The 22420-nt window shown below is 47.1% G+C and overlaps 2 protein-coding genes and 1 long non-coding RNA gene across 3 annotated transcripts in view; 2 read left to right on the top strand and 1 right to left on the bottom strand.

Moving 5' to 3' along the window:
* Positions 1-22420, top strand: part of LOC310698311 (uncharacterized protein) — a gene marked incomplete at its 5' end in the record, with an annotated part of 139984 nt that overhangs the window by 61916 nt on the left and 55648 nt on the right. The gene's annotated exons all lie outside the window — the stretch shown is intronic.
* The window catches only part of EFNB1 (ephrin B1), a 73549-nt gene that overhangs the window by 23848 nt on the left and 27281 nt on the right, over positions 1-22420 (top strand). Inside the window, exon 2 of the mRNA XM_083485312.1 lies at positions 19881-20158. Coding sequence (XP_083341438.1) covers positions 19881-20158 — 278 coding nt within the window. The remainder of the gene's footprint in view (positions 1-19880; positions 20159-22420) is intronic.
* LOC310698388 lies at positions 5076-17242 on the bottom strand. Its single transcript, XR_014521488.1, has 3 exons — positions 16789-17242; positions 14498-14744; positions 5076-9849 (listed from the first exon to the last, which is right to left on the bottom strand). It is a non-coding gene; the product is annotated as an uncharacterized lncRNA (long non-coding RNA).

Raw genomic sequence — 22420 nt, 5'->3', positions numbered from 1 at the left:
TTTGCTGCTGCATCACACTGGTGACTCATGTTAAGTTTTTTGGTCTACCAGAAGACCCACAAATCCTTTCCATATGGAGTGGTGTCAAGCCAGGAACCCCCAGTGAATGAATGAAACAAGCAATGAATGGAACCTGGTAGCCGAACAGGACTGCCCAAAGATCAAGCCAAATGGCTGGGAGGGGTTGATGGCACACCCAGATATGATTTGCAATTGCTCAGTGCTACCATGTGGTCATGTTGCTGTAGCTGTGATACCTGCAAGGTAGGGGGTTGGACTAGATGATCCTTGGGGTCCCTTCCACATGTAGAACCCTATGATACTGTCACATGATCACAAATTGCAGTGAGTGAAACAAAAGACGTACAGGAGGCTGAAATCTGAAGCCACGGGTGCATCGCCAAAAAAACTGATTGTACGAATAATCTCTGCTAAGTGAAAAGGGCTGTATTTATTTCCTTGCCAGTTCAGTGTATCCTTGAGGAATCAAGCCCTTTTCTGCTGCAGGAGAAAGGTTTTTGGTTTTTGTTTTTTTTGCAATTGGGGATGCCTGGCCACCCTCCAGGAAGACGGGTGACCCCTGTTTCCTGAGGGAGCTCAGTATGAATTTATAGGTGTTCTGGGAAGGCCAAAGTGGTGGCTAGATCAGCCGCTTGTGTGCCTCCTGCCTGTCTCTGCCAAAACAAACAAGAAGGTTTTTGGCCTCCTCCAGAGTTCCCAACACTTGCTTGGGGAGACAGAGGGAAGAGCAGCTAGGAAATCTGGATGTTTGTAGTCCTCTCTGGTAAGAACCTGCCACTTGCGATGTGTCACTTCACAGTTGCTAAGGTTTCCATGCACCTGAGATGTGCGCAAAACCCAAAACCATATTTCCTGGCTTCTTGTGAACCTGCACTTTGGGTGGCTTTAACCTCCCAAATCCTTAAAGGGTCCTGTGTTCAGTTCTGATAACTCCAGTTTAAGAACCATAGAATTGTGGAGGGACACCAAGGGTCATCTAGCCCAACCCTCTTCATTGCAGAATTTACAGCTAAAGAATCTCTGGCAGGTGGCCACCCTACTTCTGCTTAGAAGGATATTGACAAGCTGCAAGGTGGTTAGAGGAAGGAGACTGTGTTAGAAACTTAGGTACATAAACTAATCACCAAATGTCACCTTAAGCCTAAATTATGGTCACTACAATAGAATGTTTAGGCACCATTTCTGCACGGATGAAAATTTTTCTTTCATTTATATATCACTTTATATACTTTAAAAAATCTCTCAAAGCAGTTTGCAACACATTGAAACATCAAACAAAACGATCCAGAATAAAACAAATTCAAGCTTCAAGGAGCATATTTGAGATCCTTCTGTAAGTGACAGTTTGCTTTCCCTTATTTATTAACTACTTAATTTATATAGTTGCCACATTGCAGAAGTACTCCAGGAAGCCAGTGTAGTGTAGTGATTTGATTTTGGACCAGAACCTGGGAGTTCAGGGTTCAAGTCCCCACTCAGTCATGAAGCTTGGTGGGTGACCTTGGGCTACTCCAAACATCCTAACCTATCTCATAGGGTCTTTGTAGGGAGAGGCTTGAACCATGTACTCCTTGGAGAAAGAGGTGGGAGAGGAATGCAATAAATAACCTTTTCTGCTTACCTGGTTAAGAAAATTGGAGGGGGCTGCCAAATGCAGGTGTCAGTCACCATCCTGGCACCCAGAGATCTCCATGAGGTCACAGTTGGACCCATGCCAGTCGCAAAATGCACTTGGCACTTGGGAAATTTCTAACACCAGAGGGAGATTGAGATGATCTAGGGGGTCTTAGTGGAATGCAAGCCTAACTTTCGTCGGCAGTGTGATGCAGAAGCAAAAAAAAGTTTCTGCCCCATTTTCCCATTGAGGTTCTGAGAGGCCTCAGAACTGGGGAGGACTCTTTGGCATGCCAAAAAAACCAAACCACTCTCCCCAGTGTTGGAATAAATCTCATTTCTCCTATCTGAATTCTGCACTCCTTCCCTTCTCTTCTCCCTCCTTTCCCAAATCAGAAGCCATAACCTACTTCAGGGAGGGGACAAAAAGGGGTATTATGGTCTGCTCTTAGAGAGGGAGTTGTTCATCCTGCCGCTTTCTCCCACCTGTTGAATTGCAAGGAGATTTTTTGGGGTGGGGGGCACACACTTGGCTCTCCTCCCCAGTGTTTGAAGTTAGCCAGGCACCAGGTGCATTTTGCTGCTGGTGCGGGTTCAATTGCAACCACATGGAGATCTCTGGGTGCCGGATTGGTGAATGACATCTCCATCTAGCCTTCCCCCTCCAGCTTTCTTAAGCAGGTAAGCTGAAGAGCTTGTTTATTGTGTTTATACCCCAATGTTTTCTCCAAGAAGTAAAGGGTTCAACCCCCACCCCACCCCAGGTTAATCCCCACAATGACCCTCTGAGTTAGGGTAAAAGGCTGTGGCTGACTCAGTCCAAAGTCACCCAGTGAGCTTCATGACTGGGGATTTGAACCCTGATCTCCCAGGTCCTAGCCTAACACTCTAGCCACTACACCACAGTGACTCCCTAGGGTACTTCTGCTATGGGGCAGCTCTATAAATTAATTAGGTAAATCAATATAAAGTAAAATGACATTTAGAGAAGGAACTGAAATATTTACCTTGAAATATTCTAAATGGTTTGATTTGGTGTTTTAATGTGTTATAAACCACTTTGAGATTTTTTTTCTTTATAGTGGCATAGAAATGAAATGAACAAAAACAAATTTCACCAGGGGAAAAATGGCATCAAGACATCTCATTCTGGCAGCTGTAACACATAGATTTAAGGTGCCGTTTGGCAATTAGCTTAAATATATTGAGTTTCTAACACTGCTCCTGCCCCCCCGCAGCTGGCTGTTGGAGTTTTTTCTTTTTTTGTAAATGACTCCAGTGAATTTTGTCACCCTGCTACATTAAATATTTCAAGGCAGTGCAGCATTAAAAGTAGTTTAAAACAACATATAACAAGAGGTAAAATGAGAGAGCGTGTGGTGTAGTGGTCAGAGTTTTGGACTAGGTCGGACATGGGAGATCAGGGTTCAAATCCCCAGTTGGACATGAAGCTTACTAGGTATGAACTTGGGACAAGTCACTGCCTCCCAACCTAACCTGCCTTGCAGGGTTGTAAGGATTGGATGAGGAAGGGGAGGACTATGTTGAACATCTTAGCTCGGAGGCAGCAATGCTAATTGTTGGAAACCACAGGAGGGGAGAGTGCTTTTCTGCTCAATTCCTGCTTGGCCATGGTGAGAATAGGATGCCCTATTCTGCAGGTCTCTTACGATGCTGTAGTTCAGGGGTTGGCAAGGTTTACCTTGCCTAGGCCGGTTCACTCCAGCGGAGATCCCTCCGTAGGCTGGATAGTGCACATGCCTGCGGTTTTTGGCGTCTGCACATGCGCAGATGCGATTGCCGTGGGGACTTGCGGAACGGGTGGCTCGGGGGTCGGTTAAACGACCCCCCTGGGCCGCTTGTGACCCATGGGCCTTAGGTTGCCGACCCCTGCTGTAGTGGAATCTCCAGTCCCATAGATTCCTAGGTCGCTTGGGGTATTTGGCCACTGTGAGAAGGGGATGCTGGACCAGATGAGCCACTGGCCAGTTCTTACTGGGTCAGTTCCTACTGTATGATTCTATGTTCTTACAATACTCTTCGGAGACTGGACTCCTAATCAAGTTCCCCAACTACTTTTGCTGCCCAGACTCACTCCATCTTCCAAACCAGGCGCTCAGCTGCCAATGCTGACATTAGATGCCAAAGAAATTCTTTGCTTTGGAAGCTGAATGTGTGTGTGTGTGTGTGTGTGTGTGTGTGTGCGCGTGTGTGCGCGCTGCCTTCCTCTTTGGCTTTCTCTTGGGGGTCAAGTAAGGAGTGGGAATCATGCTGGGTCGAGCCACCTTCCCATCTAACCTTCCCTTCCCACCCCCTCCCGAAAATCATTGGAGAAGGGGCTCCATAGGCCTTCATAAGCCAAATGCAAACAGAGGAACCTGATCCCCTTCTGTCAGATCATTTAACTGGTGTTTGGAGCCCTGCTGCTTTGCAAAGGAATCTATGCTCATTTGGAATTTTGGGTGGTGGGATGGGGAAAGGTTTTCTCTGGCGGGGAGCCTGCAAGAAGAGCCAGAACATGTGCGCGTGTGCGTAAAGCACATTCTCCTTTGTGCTTTCAGAAAGCCTAACCAGGGAGCTTGGGAAGCGTTGTGCTTTTGGATGCAGTTTAGGGTGGAGAGAGAAGAGGACTTCTGGTTTCCCTTATAGAATATAGAGTCATGGAATTGTAGAGTTGGGAGGGAGTTCCAACAATCATCTAGAGAAGCCCCCTACAATGCAGGGATCACAGCTCATGAATCTCTCTGACAGGTGGCCACCCAACCTCTGTTTTAAAGCTTCCAATGAAGGAGAGTTATTGTTATTAACTGTTAAGGTCATCTTGAGTCCTTATTCTATCTTCTGCAATATTGGTTACCCCTCCCAGATTGGTGTCCCCTGAAAATTTGATGAGCCTACTGTCAATTCCTTTAGGACAGTAGTAGCCAGATTTTGGAATCATCAGATTTTTCTTTTACTACAACTATTTCTGTTGGACTTTATTGCCCTTGATCTGGACAGTGCACTTTTGATGATACAGCCTAGAATTGCACTAGCCTTTTTTAATTTTTTTTGCTGATACAACACACTGTTGAATCATCATGACCTTGTGGCCTAATAGGGCCCCTGAATCTTTTCCACATGTACTTCCGTCAAGCCAGGTGGCCCCACATCTTATATTTGTGCATCTGATTTATTCCTGCCCAGGTGCAAAAACCCTTCTCTGTGCTTGCTTTTTCCTTTCCTTCCCAGTCTGGAGTAGGGAATCTCCTTTCTTCAGCAAGTTCCCATTTGCAGGGGAGAAATGTTGTTCATTTATTTATTTATTTCATAAAATTATACACCGCTTGATTAAAAGAAGAAGAAAAAACACTTCAAAGTGGTTTACAGAAAACTATAAAACAATAGAATTATAAATAAGACAAATAAACAACAACAATTTAATTCTCATTAAGTTAAAGTAACAATAGATTGAGAACAGCTTAAGACATGCATCAACTTTGTAAGCAAAGTTTATAGACAAGCATGTCCATAAAGAGGAGTGTTTTTGCATGCGCTGAAAAGAGTGCAGCCTACCTGATATGAATAGGCAGGGAGTTCCAAAGTGTAGGAGTCACTGCACTAAAGAATCAAGTCTTTACAGAAGCAGAGGGAGGATTACGTGGCACCTGTACCGTTGCCAGTTCCGCTGGTTGAAGCAGTTGAGGGAGCACATAAGGGATCAGGCAATCACACAGGTGTAATCTGGTAACAAGTTGTTAAGGGCTTTATAAGCTAACAGTAGCACCTTGAACTTGGCCTGGTAGCCAGTGGTCAAGTAGTGCAGATCTCTGGAGCACAGGTGTCATATGTTGACAAGGTCTGACTCCTGTCAGCAATCACCCTGCAGCATCCTGAAGGGAAGCCCCACATAGAGCGCTTTGCAGTAATCCAGTCTTTTGTGTATTTGGGTAGGGGGCTCCCTCCCTCCTTGTCGATCTCAGCAGAGCCCTGGGGTCTTTTCTCCCATCCCCACCCCCACCTCCTCCTTGGGCAGGCTGGGACTTTAAAACCAGGCCCAGCGCCTCATTGTCTCACTTTTCCAATTATCGCCCCATGTCGGCATTCAGCTGCCTTACGGGTTTTGTTCAGGCGGTTTTTGTTCAGGCTTCCGTCAGTTCTCATCAGCCTCTTTTGTTCTCCCCCCCATTAAACCCCACACCCCACAAAACCTCTTAACAAAGGCCTCTCTTTTGAATTGCCTGTTACCTCATTCTCAGCATGGGGGACCCATTGATGGAGATAATCACATTGACATGCCCATTTTATATTTTTGTGTGTGAGGGGGTTGCTGGATGTGGTAGGGGGTGAGCCAGACGGACACTCTCCACTTCTCCCCCACTTTCCCGTTGGGAGGAAAGTCAGGATGGGGTGGGGTGGGAAGCCGGCTCCAGTCTTAATTGGGCTGTACTCCATGCAGGGTCGTTGTGCAGCCAGCTCCTTTGGGGGGGGGAGATCGGGAGGGGGAGGGAATTACCTGAGATAGGTGGAGTGGAGTGGTCATACTCCTGTTATAGGATTGTATGGTTGGGAAGCGCCCCCCCCCCCAATTAAGTCTAGTCCTCTGCAATGCAGGAGTCACAGCTGAAGAATCCCTGACAGATGGCCATCCAACCTCTGTTGAATAACCTACAATTAATCATAGAATCCGAGAATTGTAGAGTTGGAAGAGACCCAATGGTCATCCAGTCCAACCTCTTTCAGTGCAGGAATCACATCTCAGGAATCCCTGACAGGTGGCCATCCAAAGTCTATATAAAAGCCTCCAACAAAGGAGAGCATGCCACCTTCTTCTGAGGTGCTGCTAAAGACTTTGGACCAGTTTCAGGAGGCGAAGCTCTTTGTTTGGGGCCGGAAAATAATTAACTGCTGGGTTATTTGGAGGCCGAGGACTGAACAAACGGAATCTGGGGATCCGGAGTGGACAATGGTGGTCATTAGCCCTTAGTAGCTGGGCCAGGAAATTAGCCTGGTAGGTGCTGGAAAGGGACCCAGTCTTTATTTGGGAGGCAGATTGCACTCTGGTATTTCACTTGGGGAGGAAGGGGAAAGTAGTGGGGCTGCTGGCCAGAAGTTGTTAAAGAGCAACTGCACAGCTTGGAGGTCTAAGAAAAAGTGTGTTTGACGGCGTGCCAGGAACCTTGGGATTCAAGTGGATCTCCGTCAATTGTTGCTGTTGCTGTTGAATTACGCTTCACCAGCAGGGCCCCAGGGTGGGTTGCAAGAATTTTTAATACAGAATTAAAAGCTGTTAAACCACATTATGTTCACAAGAATTGGGTGGGTTCAGAAAACACACATCTCGGGTGTCAATGGCTACTAGCCAGAGTGGCTATGCTCTGCCTCCAGGGCTGGAGGCAGCGATGCTTCTGAATGCCAGTTGCTGGAAACCACAGGAGGGGGCAGTTGCTTTTACACTCAGGTGTTTCTTGTGTGTTTCCCATAATGTGCATCTGGTTGGCTGCTGTGAGAACAGGGTGCTGGACTAGATGGGCCCCCTTTAGCCTGATCTAGCGGCTCTTCTTAGGATCCTTAAGGGCCAGGGTAAAGAGGTGCCTCTTTATCTTTCTCCAAAAGCTGTACAATGATGGTGCCTGATGCATCTCTGGGGGAAAGGTGTTCCACAGCTCAGGGGCCGCCACAGAGAAGGCTCCTGGCCAGCCCTCCCACCCAAAGTGGAGGGATACCAAGACTAGCTCTGCCAATCTCAGCATCTGAGAGGTACTTTAGGTAATACCTTCAGGTATTTAGGATTCAAGCCAAATTTAGAGGCTGATAAGTGAGAGAGATGTTTTGTTGCAGCTGGGGCAGATGAAGGCATCTGGTTTCACCATTAGAGATGCACCATGGAGTTTCTTCTGTCTGTGCTCCTTCCAGTGGTCATTCCTCCTCTGGTCACTGCTGGAGATACACAACCTGTCTGTCTCCAGGCACTGTGGTTGTCTGTAAGGGATTCCCAAACGGGGTTGATGTTGCCAGCCTTCATATTTCACTTTCAGACATCTATGTAATACAGAGGTGATCTGCCAATGGACCTGGTGCCTGAAGCTAGCTCCCCAAAGAACATCTTCCATTTGGACATGACCAAGCCAGCATAGATGTTACTGAGACGGGAGTGTAAACATGCTGGGATTGTGGGCTTGGGAGAGCACATCTTTGTTTGAAACCCTGTCCTGCCATGTGATACCTCAGATCTTGGGGAAGGTGTTGAGGTATCGCTCCTGATGGTTGCCCACCACTCATTTCCATAAAGCAGCATGCTCTAGACACAAGCTTGGTAGACCTTCATCTAGGTATTGGCCATTAGCATCACATTCTCTGATACCCTTTTGGAGAGGTGAGCCATTGCCAGAGCTGCCTTGCCAATACTCTTGTCCAGCTAAGCATCAATGGAGTGGCTGCTGATTATGGTGGAGCCCAGAAGCACAAAATCATTTATCATCTCAAGCATGTGGTCACCAATGCTGATGCATGGAGTGCTGACAACGATGTTGGTCTTTGTCAGGCTGATGGTAAAGCCAAGCTCTCTGTAGGCTTGGTCAAAATGGTTGACAAGCCTCCATAAAGCTTCCTTGGAGTGTGCTGTCAAGGCTGCTTCATCTGCAAACATTTCTCAGAAAAGGACCAGCCATACTTTTGTCTTGATGCAGAGATGTGCCAGGTTGAACAAACCTCTATGAATAGATGTACAAACTGTCTTCTGTCAAGCTGAAGGCATATGAGAGCAACAGGGAGAAGAATATGCCGCAGAGGGTTTGGCCGAGAACATGGCCCTGTTTCACACCGCTCTTTACAGGGAAGGTGGATGAGGATGGGCCGTCATATTGGACAGTGCGGCACATGTTTTTGTGGAAGCTTAGGTGGGTACCCTATCTTGTTGAGTAGCGTCAAGAACCCGTTTGGGCTGACAAGGTCAAAGGCCTTCATCAGGTCTATGAAGGCGAGGTACAAAGGGTGTCTCTGCTCTCGGCATTTCTCCTGCAGCTGATGCAGTGAGAAAATAATGTTGACTGTTGACCTCAAACCCACTGAAGTTCCTGAGTCATTTTCAAGGGCAGCTCCACATAGAATGCATTGCAGCAATCCAGTCTGGAAGCACATTTCAGGTGCTTTAAAAATCCTGTGAATGATCTCACTCTTACACAAGGCACTTAGAGTGATGGTTATTTATGTCTGGGTGTCCGATGTGTTTTTGAGCTTACGTTGGAGTAAGCACTTTCACTGATACTGGGCGGTTGTGGGACCAGTTCCAGGCTCCTCTTTCCCCTGTACTCATGAGTCTGGATGCAGATGAGAACTTGCTAAAGAAGGGAGAGTCCCCTCTCCAGACTGGGATGTAAAGGAAAAAACAAGTACCGAAGGAGGATTCCACAAGTAGGCAGGAGTAACCAGATGCACAAATGTAGGATGGGTGATTCTCAGCTTGACAGCAGGACATGCAGAAACGATCTCAGGGTCTTAGGAGACCACAAGCTCCACATGAGTCAACAGTGTGATGCAGCAGCAAAAAAGGCTAATGCTATTCTAGGCTGTATCCACAGAAGTCTAGTGTCCCTCTTTCATAGCACTAGAGCTTGTGGACATCCATTGCAGCTGAAGGTTAGAAGATTCAGGATGGATAAAAGGAAGTCCTTCTTTATGCAGCACATAGTTATGTGGAACTCACTCCCACGGGAGGAAGTGATGCCTAGCAAGTTGGATGGCTTCAAAAGACCATTGGACAAATTCATGGAGGAGAGGGCTATGAAATGGCTACTAGTTCTGCTTCCACTGTTGGAGGCAGCAGCACTTCTGAATATCAGTTGCTGGAAATGACAGGAGGGGAAAGTGTTGTTGTTGGGCTCAAATCCTGCTTGCGGCTTCCGCACAGTTATGTATTCAGCCACTGTGAGAAGAAGATGCCAGATGAGGTGGGCCGTTGGCCTGATCCAACAAGCTCTTCTTCAGTAATATTCAGTAATGTGCACATACACCATCACTTTCTCCAAACCTCCAGTCAAGTATACTGCTGTTCTTTCCAGCTTTCCGCCCTTGTTCTTTGACTCTGTTGGGGAGGACAGCATTCCAACTTAGGCTTTGCTAAGGCTGAGTACAGATCTTTGTCGGAACCAGCCCCAAGGGGAGTGTGAGCTTGCAAGCCTGCACTGGTCCTCTCTTGGTCTTGATCCAGCTTCAGGCGGCTTACTCAACGCTTGTCTGGAAAAGGAGACACACAGCCAATCAAGTTCACACTGCTTTATTTTTAAACCTGTTTCCAGTCCTCCATCAAATGGCCCTTCAGCACTTTGAAGACTTGTGCATGCTGTTGCCAAACCCTTGCAGTAATATATGCGTTGCGTGCTCACACCCTGTTTGCAAAGTTCAAAGTGCTGCCTCGTCAAACCCAAACCCTTCCCCACACCCAGGACACCCACACAGCTCTAAGAGGCCCATGGGAAGACGGAAGCACCTGCCCTTAATGCTGCCACTGTGTGCAACTGAATGAAGCTCTACAATTCTGTGATGCGATTGGAAGTTTTCAAACAGAGGCTGGACGGCAACCTGCCAGGGAGTAAAATTTCTAATCCACATTCAGAGGTCTCCAATACTTGGCTCTACTATGTCATTTTAAAAATTACGTTTCTTAAATTCTGTGCATCATTTTCAAAGCAGAGTTGCTTTCAGGTCAAAAACAGCCTCTTGGAAGATAAACTTGTGAAGGTTCTTGGAATATTTTCAACCTTCATTGGTGGTTTTTTTTCCTTCTGAAAAAAACAGATATTGGAAGGTGATCTGTCAGGGATTCTTTAGCTGTGATTTCTGCATTAAAGGGCCCCTTTGGTCTGATCCAGTAGCTCTCTTCTGATGCCGCTATGGAACCTCCAGGCCCAGAAGCAGTCTACCCAGATATGTAAGTTGCTGTGGGCATTTGGCCACTGTGAGAAGAGGATTCTGGATTACATGGGCAGTTGCATTGATCTAGAGGGCTCTTTTTATGTCCTTGCCTTACACAAAGATCTAGAGGAACAGGCCTTATTGAAGCAGCTGCTAGTCTCTCCTCCCTGATCCCAGTCCCCAGGGAGGTTCTGTGCTACCCAGAGGCTTTGACTGGCTTGTGGTGTGAGGGTGTGATCCTGGCCTGGGAATCCTCTTTCGCTCTGCGTCTCAGCCCCGGTCCTTTGCAGAAGCCCTTAAGGCTTAATTTTAATTTTTTTTACTGAGTGTGTGTTCTGGAATGACATTGGGAACTGCCTGGATTTGCTTAGGAAGGGCGTGTTTCCATGTGTCTATGTTATATCTATGTCATCTGCAGTGTGGTTGCCTCTCTGAACGTGTGAATTTTACTGGAGTGGTTGGTGGTGTCTGCAAAACAATGCAAAGCCCAGAAACAAGATTTGCCACCACCCTGGAAATGGAACTCCTGGTTAGCTTCATGGCTGAGTGGGGATTTGAACCCTGGTCTTTCCCAGGTTCCATTCCTCATTTTATCTTTGTGAGAACCCAGCTTTAACCACTGCATCCCTTTTGTCATTTTTTTCTCCAGTAGCGTGATCTGCCCTGTTCTCTCCTAGGTCCTTGGTCTCCCTACCCTTGCTGAGATAGTCTTTCCCCTCTTCCATCTGACAGCCCTTTAGTTATGTGAAGGGTTATGTGCCACCCCTTCCAAATCTTCTGTCCCATAGGCCAGTTCCCCTCCAACTCTAGGATTCTGTAATTCTTGAGCTGGTATTCCCCTCTCTGCATTGCAGGGGGTTGGACTAGATGACCCTAGGGGTCCCTTCCAAGTCTAAGCTTCTATGAAATGGCTTTACAAGTCAGCCCTTGGGCCCTAATTCCAAACCCTTGTTCCACATGGGTGTTCTACTTGGGTACTTTCTGTGTATCATGGAATTTTAGAACTAGAAGGGACCCCCAAGGGTCTTCTAGTCCAACCCCCACCAATGGAGGAATCACTGCTATATGTTGCTGCAGCTTCTTGTGCGTCCACCTCCACTGCTGTTATCCCTCTTACTGAAGCTCTTACAGAGGTCTTCATGCTCTTTCTTTCTTTCTTTCCCAGAATTCTCTTGCTTGGGCATCCAGGGGGAGGGCAGAGGCAAGGACGGTCCTGGCACCCCCAATGCCTATTTTTCTCCTTTTAAATGAGGTGCCTTTCAAGCGCACAAAGGGGACCCCAATGTGATTGGGGATGGAGAGCATTGTTGGTTTAACCAAGTAACAAAATGGCAGCTGCTTATGGGGGGGGGGGGAGGTTTCTGGGGTTAACCAAAGCATCAGGTTTTCCTTAACCACCGAGGGATTTTCCTCCTCCCAGATTTCCAAACATCTCTGTGTTTGGGGCTGAGAAGAGGAGGGGAGCTGAGTTTGGGTGTAGGGGGGAGCTTAGGGGTTGCCAAGGGAACCTCTTTTCTGCCCCATTGATGCATCTTGTAAATCCATTTAGGGAGGACGTGGAGGTGGGCCCCCTTTGTCTCTGAGCCTCGTTAAAAGTGAAAAAACATGGAGGGGGAAGAATGGCCTCAAAGTGTGTCTCTGAGGGGTCCAGGGGTCCAGGTCGAGTAGAGAGGGCAGCAGGGGACAAAGGCAGCCCCATAGCCTCTCCTTAGCTCCCTGGACTTTATTAATAGAGGAGTATTTAACCACCACCCTTGCTCCCCAGACAATTGGAGCATTAGGGTTGGAGGGCTGGGTTTGGAGCAGGGTGTCGATGTCTTGCCACACCTAGCAGCATTTCACTTAGAATTGGAGAATTGTCCCCCTGGGCCATATAACCCAGCCCTGAGCAATGCAGGGAGCACAGCTAAAGGATACCTGATAGATGGTCACCCAGCCTCTGTTTAAAAACCTCAAATGAATCATAGCACTGTAGATTGGGACCCCCAAGGGTCTTCCAGTCCAACCCTCTGCAGTACACAAATCACAGCTCAAGAATCCCTGAGAGGCAGGCATTTGAGCTCTGTTGAAAAAGCTTCCAAGGAAGGAGAATTCTCTACCTTCCAAAGCCTGTCTTTCTTTCTTTCTTTCTTTCTTTCTTTCTTTCTTTCTTTCTTTCTTTCTTTCTTTCTTTCTCAACCTCCCTTCACCTTCCAAATCACGGGGCTGTATAAAAATACATACCATAGTAACAAACAAAAGTTCTCCCTTCCCATCGCATTCTAAAGGCTATAGCCAAAGACCTTGGAGAAGAGGAATGTTTCTGCCTGGAGTCTAAAGATATGTTGTGAAGGTGCCAGACAAGCCTCCCTGGGGAGAGCATCCCACAAGCTGGGAGCCACCACAGGAAAGGCCTGTTCTTGTGTTGCCATTCTCCAAACCTCTCCCAGAGGAGGCACACAGAGACGGACCTCAAATGATAAATGCAGAGTCCAGGTTGGTTCAAATGGGGAAAGGCAGTTGTATGGTTGCATGGTTGGAAGGAACCCCAAGGGCCATCTCTCAGAAATAATGTGTTGAAGCCTTTAGTTCAAAAGGCATTTGCTGCTGTGATTTAACCCTTTTTTGCAATTCAGGAGAATGGATGGGAGAAGCCTTTCAGCTCTTTGTGTTCAAATCAGGTGCTGATGAAATGCTGAGAGAAGCTCTTTACAGTGCAGTATAAAATATGAGGCTGCCTCTGGAGACATTATTTCCTGTTGGATGAGCTTGATTCAACATCTCCCCCCGCCCCGCCCTTTATAAAACTCATTCCCATTAGGAAATATATTCCCAAGACGTACAGTTATGCTAATAGGCCAGTGAATATTCATGAGCTGATTACAAACACATGGTCACCTGCTGGGTGATTGTGGCTGCTTTTGTGGGAGGTTTAGCACCCTAAAATAAGCAGGACTGAGCATTAATGTTGAGTCGGTGGAGGAAGATGGAAAATCAGTGGGTGAGGTAGCAATTCCAATTTTTATTTTTATTTTAAATCAAATAATGCCATTGTTGTTTGTGACTCAGAGGAGGAAGAAGGTGGCAGGAAAGGGGGATAAGAAGGTTTTTTTTAGGTAGATCCTGAACTTGGAGCCAGCAAGCTGCCTGAAGAGGAAGTAAAAAAATTAAACAGTGTTGCTGTTCTGATTCATTCTGGTGGTTCCCAAACTCAGCATCCTGGACCCAAGGACAGGCAGAAGCATTGGAAGAATTCTATAGAAATAGGATGCTTTTAAGAGCAACTGCTCCCCAGTTTCTTAAGAATGTAAGAAGAGGCTGCTGGAATAGACCAATGGCCCAGCAAGCCCTGCACCTGGTTTTCACAGTGGTGAAATGCTCCAAACAACCTAGGAATAGAGAGAGAGCCTCTGGCCTGGAGGATCCATAAGTACATACGAAATGGGGCAAAATGAACAAAACGAATTTCGGTTGGGACAAATGTAAGATTCTGCACTTAGGCAGGAAGAACCAGTTGCACAAACATAAGATGGGGGACACCTGGCTTGCCAGTAGGACATGTGAAAATAATCTTGGGGTTTTAATAGGCCACAAGCTGAACACAAGTCAACAGTGTGATGCAGCTGGGGGAAGGGGGAAGCTAATGCTATTCTAGGCTGTATTGACAGAAGTCTTGTGTCCTGATCAAGGTCATAGTAAAGGTAAAGGGAGCCCTGACCATTAGGTCCAGTCGTGACCGACTCTGGGGCTGCAGCGCTCATCTCGCTTTATTGGCCGAGGGAGCCGGTGTACAGCTTCTGGGTCATGTGGTCAGCATGACTAAGCTGCTTCTGGCAAACCAGAGCAGTGCACGGAAATGCTGTTTACCTTCCTACCGGAGCGGTACCTATTTATCTACTTGCACTTTGACGTGCTTCCGAACTGCTAGGTTGGCAGGAGCTGGGACCGAGTAACGGGAGTTCACCCTGTCGCAGGGATTCGAACTGCTTACCTTCTGATCGGCAAGTCCTAGGCTCTGTGGTTTAACCCACAGCGCCACCCATGTCCCAAGGTCATAGTACGGCTCTAATCTGCATTGGTCAGACCCCCACCAGGAGTCCTGGGTCCAGTTCTGGGTGCCACAATTTAAGAAGGATATTGACAAGCTGGAAGTTGTGCAGAGGAAGGCAACCAAGATGATCAAGTGTCTGGAAACCAAGCCTTATAAGGAATGATTTAAGGAGTTGTGCACGCTTAACCTGGAAAAGAGGAGAAAGAAAGGAGATATGATAACCATCTTCACTTATCCAAAGGGATTTCACATGGAAGATGGAGCAAGCTTGTTTTTCCCTGCTCCAGAGGGTAGGACCCAAACCAATGGCATCAAGTTATGAGAAAGGAGATTCTGACTAAACACCAGGAAGACCTTTCTGACAGCACGAGCTGTTTGACAGTGGAACAGACTCACTCGGGAGGTGGTGGCCTCTCCTTCCTTGGAGGTTTTAAAGCAGAAGTTGGATGGCCATCTGTCATGTATGATTTAGCTGAGATTCCTGCGTTGCAGGGGGTTGGACTTGATGACCCTTGGGGTCACTTCCATCTCTACAATTCTGTGATTCTATTAATGGAGACAGGATTGTCCCAGTGCAATCTGTTAACGTATATCCTTGGGAGTCACCAGATTATCAAGCCAGATGCAGCACTTAGGCCGTGAGATCGAATTCCGCTTAAGCCCCTTCTGGGAATCCGTAAACCACTGTGTGGAGTGAGTGGGGATTAAAGCTGAATTGCTCAGCGCTCTTCAGAGATTTCATCCTGAGCCCCCATGAGAAGCTGATGGTCATAAGACACTAGCTGTTGGGCCCCATTTCCTATCTTTAGGGCAGTGGGCCCTCTGTTTTTCAAAAGCCAAGCTATGGACCCCCTACTTTTTAAAATGCTGTTATCTCTGCGGTAGTTTTTATGTGAATGGTGCCACCATACCCTCCAACATGTGCAAGTGTAAAAACTGAGATGCACAACTTTTGGGCTGTGCTCCCACATCCCCTGTGATTGCACGGTGCCCAAAACTGCACAAGTTGCGCTTTTTTGGCACCGTGCTCTCATGTGAGAGCATATCCCCACCCCCACCCCAAAGGATGTCCTGGGCAGTTGGCGGGTATGTGCCACGGGCCCCTGGGTGGGTTGCATGGACCCACTATTGGAAACCACTGCTTTAAGATATAGATCTCCAGGCAGAGGAGTCATAGAGTTGGCAGAGACCCCCAAGGGCCATCTAGTCCAACTCTCTCCAATGCAAGAATCACAGCTAAATAACCTGTGCATTTCTGTGCTTTTATAGAATCATAGAAATGTAGGGTTGGAAGGGAACCTGAGGGTCATCTAGTCCAGCCCCATGCAATGCAGGGATGATTATATTATCCACTTGGTTGGGTTATCCGTGGTGAGCTTGAGGCTCTCCATTGCCCTTAATGCTCCCCCCCCCCATTCTCTGCAAGAGTGTCTGCTGCCTGCCCCCCAAGGCCCCTTGGCCAACAGACCTCTCTTTGTTTACTCAACTCAGTGGTCTCAGAAGGGGCACTTTCACTTTAACCACCAGAAAACACCTCTAAGAACAATGTAGGAAACCTCACCTGGTACCAGACACCTCCTTCCAAGGTGAAAGAGGCTTCCATATCTGTTCCCCGCCCCCCATGTTTGAGCACAAAGGAGTCTTTGGAGGAAGGGGGGCTCTTGGTCTTGAGCACAAGCACTGGCCAAAAGCAATAGCAAGGAGTCCCCCTCCACACCTTTTTTTTGGAGGGGGGAGAGGGGGACATAAGCACATAAGGTAATTTTGCTAGTAGGCAGCTTGAGGAATATGTTGACCCAATAAGATCCTTTGGACTTTGGAACAGACAACCTTTGAAGAAGGAGGCACACCTTCCTTCTTTGGAGAATTTTAAGCAAAGGTTAAGGGCTATCTTTCCAAGATATTTTAGCTGGGATTCCTGCGTTGAAGGGGGTGGGATTTGATGTCTGGAAGCCTGAGTGGACTTTTCCCAGTTAGTTTAAGTCAGTCTACATTCCCTTCATTTCTGCCAGAGTTTTATCAACTGGACCAAAGATTTTGGGACACAGAAACATAGAATTGTAGAGTTGGAAGGGACCCTGAGGGCCATCTCGTCCAATCGTCTGCAATGCTGGAATCTCCGTTAAAGCATCCCTGGCAGGTAGCCCATACAACCTCTGCTTAAAAACCTCCAAGGAAGGAGAGCCCACCACCTCTTATGAGAGTCTGTTCCACTGTCAGAAAGCTCTTACCCTTAGGAGGTTCTTCCTAGTATTTAGCCAGAATCTCATTTCTTGTCATTTGAATCTGTTGGTTCAAATCCTCCCAGAGCAGCAGAAAACAAGCTTGCTCCATCTTCCATGGGACAACCTTTCATATATTTAAAGATGGCTGTAATTCCATCTCTCAGTCTCCTCTTCTCCAGGCTGATCATCGCCAGCTCTCTCAACGGTTCCTCTTCTTAAGGCTTGGTTTCCAGACTCTTTATCATCTTGGTTGCTCTCAATTACTTCTTTCAAGTTGTGCACACATTGGGCCCAAGACAGAACTCTGGTGTTAATCACGCAGGATTGTGATGCATAAAGTCAGAAAACAAATACTGTAGTGTTGGAAGCAACCTCAAGGCTCATCTAGTCCAACCTCCTGCGATGCAGGAATCTCAGCTAAAAAATCCTTTATAGGACCCACCCTTGGGTGGGTGGGCAAAGAATCCTCTCCTTCCTTGTGTTCCAGCCCCATGGGTTTGGGTAAAGGGGTGGGGCTGTGGATTTGTGTAATATAATCCCTGCAGAGTATAACTCTCCACAATTACTTTAAATTTGTCTTAATTTTTGTGGATGTGAGTGTTGCAACTCCTGCATTTGGCATTCTGGATTGAGTTTTTTGAATATTCAGTGTGTTTCATCTACATGCATGGATTGACAAAGTATTTTTAATCTGTTTATTCAGAGCATTTGCACCCTGCTCTTCATCTTACATGCAGTCAGTGAAAATGAGACAGTCCCTGCCCACGCAGGCTTACTGTCTTTTTTTTTAAACCACACGCAAGAAAAAGGGAGGAGGAGGGAAGAGGAAAAATAAAAATTCTGGCATTGATTTCTAAACTATTCAACGGCTGATAGAGCCGGGTTTTCAGCAAAGCTGATAGAATGAGGCTCCTGCGTCCCATCTCTTCCACTGCTGGGTTTTTATTTCTTTCATTTCTTTGGATGGAGGAGTGTTCAGTCTTGTGAGCTGGGGCAGAACGCTTACGCACCTTATCAGCTGCTTCTGAGAAACGGGCCTCAGTCCCATGATCTGTGGGGTGGTTTCGTGGGTGAGTCACCAGGCTGCCAAAAGGCATGGAAGGGGACCTTTGTACATGGGTGGGGTTTGTCAGAAGGCAGTGAGAAGGGGACACTCTGAACAACTTCCTTTTAAAAGCTCTGGGCAGCGTTATGGGCTCTGTGTCATAGTCACCTGCAACATAGCATACCTAGACCTTATTTTCTCTTGCCTTCTCTGCAATTGGCTGTGATTCCTGCACTACAGGGGGTTGGACTAGATGACCCTGGGGGTCTCTTCCAACTCTACAATTACAGGATTCCTACATCTCCTTTCAGACATTCTGAACATATTCTGAATCACAGGTTAGAGGAGCAGAAATACAAACACAGCCCAGCTTCAAACAGATAATAAAGTATTTACCTTATGGAAATGATTCTGAAGTCCAGTTTCTGGAAACTGATGTGGGGAGAGGGCTTTTTTTACTCAGACCCTGCTTTCTGGTTTCCCATAATGAGCATCTCGTGAGCCACCTTGAAAAGAGAATGCTGGACTGGATGGTCCCCCTTTGGCCTTATCCTGCAGGACTCTTCTCAAGCTCCTATGGAACCTCCAGCTGCAGAGGCAGTCTATCTCAATTCCTAAGATGTTAGGGGCATTTGGCCCCTGTGAGAACTGGACTAGGTGGACCAATGGCATGATCCAGAAGGATATTCTTACATTCATCCATTCTTAAGTTCTGCATCCTTGTTGCGCATTTGTGGAAAGTGTTTTCTCTCCCCCTCCTCTCCCTTTCTCCCCCACCCCCCCTGCTTTAGGAAAGAGGTAATGCCTCGCAGCCTGACTGGGAGGGTGCAGCCAGCAGTCTGGGCCCACACCACTATTCCCCCCACCCTCCTGGAGCCCTCTGTTTCTGCCCTGCAGCAGTCAGGATAATTTTGCCTTCACATCTGTTCCTGAGTTATCTTTCACCAGGAGCAGATTATGGTCGTTAGCCTAAGTCTGTGTTCTCCAAACTTTTTTTCCCCCTCTGGGCCACACTTTCAGAATGAAAATTTGCTTGTGCCACACCCAATTTTTTATTGATAAGAAATGCATTGGAAAGCAAAAAAGAAACAGCTCCTAGCAGTTCTTGATTATACCATAGAACAGGATTACTTTATAATGTGATCATGGGATATGCAGAAAGCATAAAACAATGTGGCGGCATAAGAACATGAATCATTCCCAAAATGTAATTATAAATGAGCCTCTTCCATATGTACCTTAAGTATACTTACAAACTCCATGAGAGGTGTGAGCTTGCATTTGCCAGGTAATCTCATTTATATTAGGTCTAATCTGACGCAGAAAAATTCTCATCTCCTCTTCAACACAAAGAAGCCTTCCTCTCTTCCGATGTTTCATACTGTTTCTGGGTTGTGTGTGTGTGTATTCATACTATACTACAACACTGAAATGTTCAAATGTTTCTTTGATTGCCCTTGAATTTCCCCCTCCACACTTGTCATCCTCTCCTGCCACACCAGTGTGGCGAGTCACACACCCTTTGGGAACCTAAGTTGATGTTCAGTTCTTCCATCTCCTTGCCTTCATCCCTCGATAACTCTTGCCATGGAATCATATCATAGAATAGTAAAGTTGGAAGGAACCATGAGGATAATCATAGTCCAACTTGCTGCAGTGCAGAAATCTTGCCCATCATGGGGCTCAATCCGACAGCCCCGAGATTAAGGGTCTCATGCTCTACTGACTGAGCAAGTCCACCATAAATGATCATCTGCACCAAGTTTATTGCAACCCCTATGACAATTAGGTTATCTATACCCAGATATGTACATATGAGCACAAGATTAGAAGCGGTTTTTAAAATGTCAAAAATGTTTTTCCTCCCTGTAACATTTTGGACATTTATAAAAACTGCTTTTAATGTTTTGTTTTAATGATGTTACCTGCCCTGGGACCTTAAGGCGGAAAGTGGGACAACAACAACAACAATTGTGATTTGTGTATTGTAGGAGGTTGGGTTGCAACCATCATCCTAATCATTGCTCTAATATCTTTCCTTCTCCTTTCTCAGGTTTGTGTCTGGAAAGGGACTGATCATCTACCCAGAAATTGGGGACAAGCTGGACATTATCTGCCCAAAGGCCGAGTCCTCCAGGCCCTATGAGTACTACAAGCTCTACCTGGTGAAGCGCGGCCAGGCAGACGCCTGCAGCACCATCATGGACCCCAACGTGTTGGTGACCTGCAACCGGCCTGACCAGGAGATCCGCTTCACCATCAAGTTCCAGGAGTTCAGCCCCAATTACATGGGCCTGGAGTTCAAGAGACACCAGGACTACTTCATCACCTGTGAGTCTCCCCGGCTGCACTGTTTGCCCTCTGGTCTTATTTTGCCCGACTACTTTTCATTAGTATATTCATATTTATATCCCACCTTTTCCCACTGACAGGGACTCAAGGTGGCTTTATAGGTAAAAGAGAAACAGCTAGAAACAGAGAGGGGGAAAGGAACCATTAAAAAAGCAATCAAACATTAGTATAATTTTTTTATATACAGGCGTCCCCCCACTTACGCGGGGGTTACATTCAGGGACTCCGCGCGTATATGGGAAATTTGTGTAACGTGGGGAGGGGTGCTTTTGAGAGAGGCTGGGAAGCAGCACTCTTTCAGCTGATAACTGTCCATCCCATTCACCTTCACCCGGGCTGCGATGTGCCCTTGCCTGCTTCTGATGATCAGAAACTGGATATGGGGGGGTTGTAGCTGGGTGTCTCCAGGTGCCCAGCGCCGCTACGGGGCCTCTCAGTGATCTCCCCGTTAGTCTCGGAAGTTGCTGGAGACGGGTTTCTTTTCATTTAGTTTTGCCCCCACCCTCAAGAAATAATGTTGCTGCCCTTCTTGTGGGGCAGCGAGAGAGAGAGGGCAAGGGAGGGTAGAGGGACTTTCAAACCCTGCCCAAGAAACACAATTGATACGAGCAAGGGAGGGAGGGGCTTGTGAAGGCATGGAGCATGCCCCCCCCGGCAAGAGAACCCTGATAGCCGGGAAGAAGAAGGCCAAAGAGAGTGAGTGAGTGGGGGGGCCAGCAGTGAGACACTTGGAGCGGCCGTGCAAGCTGTTTTCCCTGCTCCCCTGCTCTCTCCTGCTCTTTCGGCACCATTTCCTGGTTCAAATCATTTATTTATTTCGCAGTGATGCATGTAAATGCAGTTGCACTTGAGTGGAATGCGCATAATGGTGTGTGTGTGTGTGCGTGCGCGCCTGTATCTCTGTCTATCTATCAGATATTTTTTAAAACACACGTATTGTTACAATAAAAATATCACAGAACTAGCCCTTTCTTTAAAAACATTCTGTTCCCAAAATCCTGGTAAGCCCCAGCTCTGGCCTTAAACTTGTCCCAACCCCAAACAAAATCCCATTCCTAATCCTAAATCAGATGTAACACCACCCCTATTCACAAGCTGAAATGTGTGTTTGTGTCCCGTGCTTGCAGGCAGGGTCCAGAATGAGTCTCTAGGCTGGGCCCCTCAAGGGCCCTGTCGTCCCTGTCCGGTCCCCCCCCCCCCATGCGCAGGTTGAATGTGGCTGGTCTTTGGCTATCAAGACCACCCAGAATGCAAAAATCACTGACTTTCAATGGCCTCTCAGCCTTTCCGCTCAGATTCAGCATAAAACACACACCATATCATTGCTTTGTGTTCTGTAGCAACACTAAGGGGTGCTGCTCCGTCTGTCACAATTTTGGCGTGACCAGTGTGCATTGTTAGTATTAATCAAAAGTCAAAATGTAAAAGTGGGTTTCGTGTTGCAGGCTGTGGGTCTGAGGCAGGTTTTTGGTCTGGACCAGTGAAAGCCCATTGGGCTAGAGGAGTGAATGCTGGCTTTTCTTCCATAAGAACATAAGAACAGCCCTGTTGGACAAGGCCAAAAGAGGCCATCCTTTTCTTTCTATGGCTAACCAGATGCCTCAATAGATGCTTTAGCTGAGATTTTTGCATTTCAGTGGGTTGGACTGGATGACCCCCGGGATCCCTTCCAGCTCTACAATTCTATGAAATCTTCAGGTAGGGTTTGAGCACAAGAGCCCTTTCCCCTCCTGCGGTTCCCAGCAACTGTTATTAGGATGGTTGCTGCCTCTGGCAGCAGAGCAGAGACTCTCTCATGGCTGGTGGCCATCAATGGCCCTCTCCTCCTCCGTGAATTTGCCCACTCTTTTAAAGCCATCCAAATTGGTGGCCATCACTGCTTCCTGGGGGAGTGAGTGCCATGGTTTAACTGCACTGTGTGAAGAAGGACTTTCTTTTATCTGTCCTGAATTTTCCAACACAAGCTTCATGGGATGTCCACGAATTCCAGTGTTAGAAAAGAGGGAGCAAAACATTTCTCTTTCCCCTTCCTCCATGCTTTGCATCCATTTATAAACGTCTATCGCGTCTCTTCTGTTGTCTTTTCTCCAAACCGAAAAGCCCCAAACGTTGCAACCGTTCCTCATAGGGGAGTCCATGTCATTTCCTTTTGGTGAAATGTCTCCACATATTCAGCAGGGCTAACTCGGGAGAGAATTGAATATGTGTTTGATTGAGAACAGTTGCAACATTTGGGACTTT

The sequence above is a fragment of the Podarcis liolepis genome (genome assembly GCF_965112155.1).
Source record: "Podarcis liolepis genome assembly, chromosome: Z".
NCBI lineage: Eukaryota > Metazoa > Chordata > Lepidosauria > Squamata > Lacertidae > Podarcis > Podarcis liolepis.
This window is presented reverse-complemented; position numbering and strand designations above follow the sequence as displayed.